Source organism: Mytilus trossulus, chromosome 4, assembly GCF_036588685.1.
Source record: "Mytilus trossulus isolate FHL-02 chromosome 4, PNRI_Mtr1.1.1.hap1, whole genome shotgun sequence".
In the NCBI taxonomy this organism is placed as follows: domain Eukaryota; kingdom Metazoa; phylum Mollusca; class Bivalvia; order Mytilida; family Mytilidae; genus Mytilus; species Mytilus trossulus.
In genome coordinates this window covers 72,961,974-72,971,112 of record NC_086376.1, presented here as the reverse complement: position 1 = coordinate 72,971,112, position 9,139 = coordinate 72,961,974, and the positions used below count along the sequence as shown (strand labels likewise).

At 30.4% G+C, this 9,139-nt stretch overlaps 1 protein-coding gene across 1 annotated transcript; it reads left to right on the top strand.

The window, feature by feature from the left end:
* The first annotated feature begins 235 nt into the window (after positions 1 to 235).
* Positions 236 to 2,180, top strand: LOC134716802 (complement C1q tumor necrosis factor-related protein 2-like). The gene is made up of 3 exons (XM_063579809.1): positions 236 to 308; positions 890 to 940; positions 1,765 to 2,180. The coding sequence occupies exons 1-3, from the start codon at positions 236 to 238 to the stop codon at positions 2,178 to 2,180; spliced, it is 540 nt and encodes a 179-aa protein (XP_063435879.1).
* Positions 2,181 to 9,139: the final 6,959 nt, after the last annotated feature.

The following is a 9,139-nucleotide window of genomic DNA, read 5'->3' as shown; positions in this document are numbered from 1 at the left end:
AAACAGTACACAATTTTGAAAAATTCCAAGAATTGAATTGACTCATTTGTTGTGTGAAATGTTGACATGACAAGAACTCATTAAATATATCAAATGTCAGATAGTTTCCTATTTCCACTGGTCTTTTATGTCATATTACAAAGCACAAGTATATAAATGAATGCAGAAAAATGGAAATAGCTCATGTATTCAGTGTTATTTTCCTTTGAATATATACATCATTAATCTAACAATAATGTACAGTATCTCTGTTCTAACATTGGTTTTATGTGAAGAGATGATAATGGGATCCTGTGATGTTAAACTAGGTAAATAATAGTAACTTTTGTTTAGAATACATACAACTTTTGAATTAAAAAAAAAATGAAATTTCGGTGATACGTAATCTTTTACTGGTTTTTAAGTTAAGAGTATGAGAGTGTTATCCATTCGTTTGATGTTTTCTTTTGATTATGCCATTTGCCTAGGGATTTTCCGTTAAGATTTTTTTCTCGGAGATGGTATTTTTGTTATTCTACTTTTTATCAATATGTCTTAATCTCAATTAGTAAAGCAAACTAACAAAAAAACATTTAAAGCATATACGGCAGAGTTCTCAAAAAGTAGGGGTACAAAGATTTTGACCACAAAATTTGCAAATGACGGACATAATTTAGCTATTTTGCAATAGAAATAGAGGATCATCATACATTTTTCAAGGGTCATTTGAAAAAAAATAACAGTTTGAGAACGGGAAAAAATGAGAAAAAAATATTTGTGTGTGAAAGAAAAGTGAAAAAAGGTGCTTGCATTCAAATAAACAATACTTGACCAAACTTGAAAACTTGGCGTTGAACTTGTAGATAAAGACTGAAGTATGATACACATTATTACATATATTTGATTTCAGAGGGTTCACTTCTCAAGGATCTAGTTGAATTGCTCATTAAAAAAGAATCAGGTAAGTTTTAAATAAAAAAAATATCAATCCAGTAAATATATAAGAAGCCTGAATCCTTCAACTGATAGGAAATGCGTAACTGTTATTAATTTACACTTTGTAATTCATTATAAACAATTTTAAATACAAAAATTAATGCATTACTAAATCTATGATGCTTTTCAAGTGCTATCAGTATGACTATGACAGAAGATGAGTTTTACAGTAGATTTTTACATTTTGATTTGTGTTTGCCCCGTCAGATATTCACTATGGGCTACAGAGTTATATTTTTACACAATCATTTTTGTTCAAGTCTATGGTTGGTGCTTACAGTTATATCAGTAAATAGACTGCTATATAATTTGTAAATTAAGACAAGGACTCATAAAGGAATCAAGTGTGTTTGGTTGAGCAGTTTCAAATATGATATGAATATCTTTGAAACAAGATTGAATTTAAAGAAAAATGTTCTGCCATTAAGAGCAACAACTCATAAAATCTCATTGTGAGTGGCAGTTTCAGTTATGTGCCTTTATAGGTTATCTTACCTGGATAAAGGTATATTTTGAAAATCAGCATTTTCACATCACAAGGTTTCCTGTATATATCATGGTTTACTAGTTATAAGAAATTTGAATGCTGCGACAAATAAAGTAAAAGTTCTTCGTCACAATATTTTTGTAAAAACCTACCAATAACCATTTAAACATGCGAAAATACAAATATTTTTCAATTTTTACTATGACATGCGATCATTCTAGATTACATACTTTAACTGTATTTAGAGTTATTGTGTAATTATTCAAATCAAAATTTTACTATTTTATTCTTTATTTTTGTAGATAAAGGCTGTATGTTGTTAAATAGGAAGAGAATTCCTGCCTTTTCAGCAGTCTTAACAAAGTCAAAATCCTTTTCAGAAAATGAGATAATAAAATTCGACAAAGTTTTTACTAATAACCTGAACGGCTACAATCCAAGTACTGGTATATTTACCGCACCTATTGCAGGAATATATAGATTTTCTTCAATGGTTATGAATGAAAGAGGAAAACCATTGGTTGTCAGTCTTTGGCATAATAACACCAGAGTAACTAGTGTGTCCACGAAAGTATCAGATCATACAACAGGAACACTCAGTATACAATTGGATTTGAACAAAGGAGATCACATAGCTGTAAGGTCTTATTACAATTACATTATTTATAGCAGCAACATGCATGACAGCACATTTTCTGGAAATCTTATTGCTCAATAAATGATTATAAAATTTTCATTGATTTATGGTTTATATAATCAAATTATGATCTGATTCGTCGTGTCTTTTTGTTTTTTTCTGGTTAACTATTGACGGTTATTTAGTAATCATAGATACATAATACATACATTTTTATAATGAGTGCACAAGTGATAAATCAAGGTAAGTCAAAGCAACAGAAGGTTCTTTAGAAATTGGAAGTTTTGGCATTATTATGATAGTTTTACAAAAAAGCTGACTAGCGTTGATAGATGCCAATAACTCTTCAATAGACAATTAATGTATAATATCTGGAGAGAGAGCAAAGACTCTTTTTCATTATCAATATACATGTACGGCTAACTCTGACGGAAACAAATGCATCTTAAAAAATATCAACAGCTGACAAACATTGATAGAAGAAATTAGTATGGGAGTTATGGTCCAATTTTTGGCCATTGTAAAATTCAGTTATTGAGAACTTTTTTCAAATTTACAATTTTGTGGGGTAAAAATACTAGTTCAAGAAAAATAAATAAACTGCACTAAAAGATGAAAAGGTGAAATTGATCTGTAACCTCTCATTCCTCCGAAAAATGACAGCCAAGTTACTTGGCAAATGAGAATATCATGATATTATTTTAAAATTTTACATCTTAGGAATGATTTTGGTAAATTTTCTAAAATTTGCCAAAAATTTTCTAAGTAAATATATTTTAATACATTTTGTTGTCATACAAATAAACAATAGACAATATTTATTAGTACAAACACATTTACATTAAATGGATATGGCATACAGTATTGAGACAATAATCTTGACAATAATTAAATTGACTGTATTATCAAGAGTGACAGTGGTATTCACAGGGAAAAAAGACTATAAATGTGTGACCATAATGAGTAATTTGTGTTGCACTGTTTGGCATGTTGTTTCCTTTGGTATTGTTTATGTTATAACAACTATAATAAAAATGTAAAATTCAGTTACAGTTAATTCGGCCTCATATCTTACATAGACTTATATCTAGAATTTTACAATGAGGGTCGGTTGAAAACAAAACTTTACGACAAAAGAGATGATTTTAGCTTTGCAATTGTTAACTTTCCATTTCTTAGTAGCAACATTCCAGCAGTATCTGCATACGGGGTATATATCTCCCAAATGATACGGTATTCTCGTGCTTGCATTTCCTATCATGATTTTCTTGATAGAGGGTTGATTGCTTACAAGGAAGCTATTAAACCAGGAGTTCCAAATGGTGAGGTTGAAATCATCCCTTCGTAATTTTACGGACGCCACACGAGTTGGTTGAGCGTTATTGAATAAACGTTTCACAAATGATATCGGATATGTTCATTACGTCGTAACTACAATCCCCTTCCCTTTCAAAAATGTGACCTACCGAATTTGATATCACATAAGCAACACGACGGGTGCCACATGTGGAACAGGATCTGCTTACCCTTCCGAAGCACCTGAGATCACCCCTAGTTTTAAGTGGGGTTCGTTTTGTTTATTGTTTAGTTTTCTATGTTGTGTCATGTTTACTATTGTTTGTCTTTTTCATTTTTAGCCATGGCGTTGTCAGTTTATTTTCGGTTTATGAGTTTGACTGTTCCTTTGGTATATTTCGTCCCTTTTTTATAGCTTGCTTTGCAATGTAACTTTGCTCATTGTTGACGGTCGTTCGGTAACCTATAAAGTTGCTTACTATGATACAGTGGTAGTTTGTTTAGTAAATGCAGGTTTTATTATCTTTCACTGTTCAGCCAAGAACTCATATGTAGTGCTTACTCCGTCAATTTTCTCTACATAAAATGTCCGATTAGTTCACTCCAGTCTGTTGAAACTGTGTGACTCCAGAGGCATATATATTCCTAGTTACTAGAATTCTACTCAGCAGAATGACATTGTACTAAAAACTATACATCGTTCGTTATTTCAAACATATAATGTAACAACATATATATGTATCTGTATATTAATTTAAGGTTTTATTTTCTTTTCACTTCAGTTTAATTGATACTTAGTGTTTCATCTACTGATAGGGCTTCTGATGATTTTGGATAATTTCCTACTCATAATCTTTTTTGATGCAATGGCAACCTCATCCTATACACTCTTTGCAAAATTTGTTGCATCAATATCCCAGTATAATGAATTCATGAATAAGGTGTGGTACGGTCTTCAATAAGCCATATCTAAACCACAGACCATTTGACGTAGAAGTTAACAATTGCAGATCAACGTTCGGATATGAAACAGTCGGGTAACAGCCAAACATAAAATTACACTTTAAAACTCATTTGAAAACTGCTGGACTCATCATAATGGTACAAAGCTCACACACAACTAACAAAAACACTAAAGACACAAATATCAAGTGCAAACATGTCATGCATACTGACAATGGAAATAGATTTGTCAGAGTTTCCCTTAGATCTGGTCATCAGAGGGAGAATTAAAAAAAAATGCACCAAAACAACCTGGCAAAGGACGGTTGAAGCTGAAATGAAAGACCGTGGGACCAGCTGAGGAAGAGATAAAAAAAAAAAGACAACACAAAACAATAATGAGTGGCAAGAAGTAGTCCTTGCCATACGAGCCTCTCATCATAACATGGAACATGGATTAGGTAGATTAGTAGATTGAGAAGGGATCATGTACTATAAATTCAGAAATATTACAATGTTAATATAAATGTGAAAAAAGCCACAGTATCAAGTTCTTAATAATAAAAAACCATCATGAATAATTTTAATAGTGAATTTGCTTTTGTTATTTTGTCACGTTCTGTGGCTTGAAAAAATGTACGGTGACCTATCATTTTTGTTATATTTTTCAACATATATCAATAGATACTACGTTTTGGCAAAGTATGAACAAATTCTATCATTTTTATTTTAGACTCCCATACCACCTTAATAATTTCAATGGGGAATTGTTTAACAGTTTATATTTTTATATTTAGAGCTGCAGTTAGGATTACCAAATTCTTCTTACTGTATTCCTATATTTACTTGTTGGACTTTAAAGTCTGTAAGATAGAAAAAGTGGAAACCCTTTTGAGCTTCCGTTTAGACCGAATCTGTAATTAGCTAAGGGTTTTTGGACCATCCACAATTGCATACAGGTAAAAACAGTACACCTTTTTAACAAATTCCAAGAATTGAATTGATTCATTTGTTGGCTGAAATGTTGACATGACAAGAACTCATTAAATATATCAAATGTCAGTCAGTTTCCTATTTCCACTGAACTTTTATTGTAAAATTACAAAGCACAAGTATATAAATGAATGCAGAAAAATGGAAATATAATAAGTATCCAGAGTTATTTCCCTTTGAATACATTATGAATCTAACAATAATGTACAGAATCTCTGTTCTAACACTCGTTTTATGTGGAGAGATGATCATGGGATCCTGTGATGTTAAACTAGGTAAATAATAGTGACTTTTGTTAAGAATACATACAAATTTTGAATTAAAAAAACAAATTGAAATTTCGGTGATACGTAATCTTTTACTGAATTTTAAGTTTAGAACATGGGAGTTGTTATCCATTCGTTTGATGTTTCCTATGATTGTGCCATTTGCTTAGGCATTTTCCGTTAAGATTTTATTCTCGGAGTTGGTATTTTTGTTATTCTACTTTTTATCAATATGTCTTATGTAAAGACATAATTTAGTCATGTGACCTTGACGTCATCAACGTTTTTTCATGTTTTTCTACCGTTAAAAATGGAATTTAGAATTAAATTATAAGAAATGACTGTATTATTTTTTCTGTCTATTCGAAATAACATAAAATATGTGGTGCACACTGTTAAATAATCCGCTACACACGTTTTTCAGTGTGAACCACATTTTTTATGTTATTTCTTCATAGACAGAAAAAATATTACAGTCATTCCTAAAATAGAAATGGAGGATCATCATACATTCTTCAAGGGTCATTTGAAGAAAAAAAACAGTTGGAGAACGGGAAAAAAGCGAGAAAAAAATATTTGTGTGTGAATGAAAAGTAAAAAAAAGTTGCATGCATTCAAATTAACAATAAGTGTTGAATACTTGACAAAACTTGAAAACTTAGCGGTGAACTTGTAGATAAAGAATGAATATGATACACATTATTAAATTTATTTGATTTCAGAGGGTTCACTTCTCAAGGATCTAGTTAAAATGCTCATTAAAAAAGAATCAGGTTAGTTTTTAACCAAAAAAAATTATCAAACCAGTAAATATGTAAGAAGTCTGAATCCTTCAACTGATAGGAAATGCGTAACTGTTATTAATTTACACTTTTTAAGTGATTATAAACAATTTTAAGCACAAAAAATAATGTATTTCTAAATTTATGCTGCTTTTCAAGTGCTATCAGTATGAGCATGACAGAAGATGAGTTTTTCAGTAGATCTTTACATTTTGAATTATGTTGGCCCCCTCAGATCTTCCCTATGGACTACAGTGTTCAATTTTTAAACAATCATTTTTGTTCAAGTCTATGGTTGGTGCTTATTACTCAATTTATTTCACTTGACTGGGCGGAGTTTCACCAGTTCGCTCATAACAAACCAGTCCATCTATGAATAGGTGTTTTAGGATAAACTCATTAATGAAATGTCCAGTTATTCATTTGTAAATTACTTTGATAACACTGATAGGTGATTAGAAATCACTAATGATTATAACGGTAATCATCCTTGTCACACACATCTTCAAGTAGACTGTCCTTATGCAAATTAAAACGTGAGCTCCGCCCGATCAGTATAAATAACATTGGTAATACAGTTATATCAGTAAATAGACTGCTTCATAATTTGTAAACAACGCATACAGGAATCAAATATGTTTGTTTGAGCAGTTTCAAATATGAATATCTTTGAAACAAGTTTGATATTAAAGAAAAAATGTATTGCCATTAAGAGAAACAACTCTAACAAAGCTTATTGTGAGTGGCAGTTTCATTTATGTGCTTTTATAGGTTATCTTATCTGAATAAAGGTATACATGTATTATGAAAATCAGCATTTTTACATCACAAGGTTTCCTGTATATATCATGGTTTACTAGTTAAAAGATATACACTGACATTTTACTCATGACATACATGTATTTAAATGTAATCAGAAGGTTCAAGTGGTACACATTTTTTTTTTAAATTTGAAAGTCTCATTTTCAGCTGGAAACTGAAAGAATTCTAATGCTGCAACAACCAAAGTAAAGTTCTTCATCACAATATTTTTGTAAAAACCTATAGCTATCAATAACCATTTAAACCTGCCAAAATAAAAGTATTTTTCAATTTTTACTATGACATGTGATCATTCTAGATTACATACTTTTACTGTATTTAGAGTTATTGTGTAATTACCCAAATCCAAATTTTACTATTCTATTCTTTATTTTTGTAGATAAAGGCTGTGCGTTGTTAAATAGGAAGGGAATTCCAGCCTTTTCAGCAGCCTTAAACACTTTCACTTTCAACAAATGAGATCATAAAGTTTGACGTAGTATTTACTAACCATCTAAACGGCTATAACCCAAGCACTGGAACATTTACTGCACCTATTGCTGGAGTATATCAATTTTCTTCCATGGTTATGAAAGATCGTGGAAAACCCTTGGTTGTCAGTCTTTGGCATAATAACACCAGAGTCAGTAGTGTGTCCATGAAAGTTTCAGACCATACGCCAGGAACAATCATCGTGATATTGGATTTGCAGAAAGGAGATCAAATATCTATAAAGTCTTATTACAATTACACAATTTACAGCAACATAATGAACTACAATACATTTTCTGGTTATCTTATTGCTCAATAAATGATAATAAAATTTTCATTGATTTATAGTTTATATAATCAAATTATGATCTGCTTCTACATGTTCTAGTTGTGTCTTCTTTGTTCTTTCTAGTTATCTATTGATGGTTATTTAGTAATGATAAATCATAGATACATAATACATACATTTTTTATAATGAGTGCATAAGTGAGAAATTAAGGTAAGTCAAAGCAACAGAAGGTTCTTCAGAAATTGGAAGTTTTGGCATTATTATAATAGTTTTACAAAATAGCCGACTAGCGTTGATACATGTAGATGCCAATAACTCTTCAATAGACAATTAATGTATATTATCTGGAGAGAGAGCAGAGACTTTTTTTCATTATCAATATACATGTATGGCGAACTCTGATGGAAACAAATGCATCTTAAAAAATATCAACAGCTAACAAACATTGATAGAAGAAAGTATTTTATAGTATGGGAGTTATGGTCAAATTTTTGGCCATAGTAAAATTCAGTTATTGAGAACTTTTTTCAAATTTACAATTTTGTGGGGAAAAAATACTAGGTCAAGAAAAATAAATAAATTGCACTAAAAGATGAAAAGGTGAAATTGGTCTGTAACCTCCCTTTCCTCCCAAAAATGACAGTCATGTTACTTGGCAAATGAGAATATTATGATCCAATTTTTTAATTTTACACCTCAGGTATGATTTTGGTCAATTTTCTAAAATTTGCCAATATCTTTTTAAGTAAATACATTTTAATACATTTTTTTGTCATACAAATAAACAATAGACAATACTTATTATCACAAACACATTTACATTAAATGGATATGGCATACAGTAATGAGACAATAATCTTGACAATAATTAAATTGACTGTATTATATAAGAGTGACAGTGGTATTTACAGGGGAAAAAAAGACTATAAATGTGTGACCATAATGAGTTATTTGTGTTGCACTGTTTAACACATCAGTTTCCTTTGGAATTGTTTATGTTATAACAACTATAATAACAAGAGGCTCTCAAGAGCCTGAATCGCTCACCTTAATTTTTTTGGTTAAATCTCTCATCAATGATTATTTTGGCTTTTCAATTTATTTAAATGTTCTTTGAATCGTCCTATTTTCTTCAAAAGCAAAAAAAAAATCATTTTCTCCTACATGTATGTTCTATT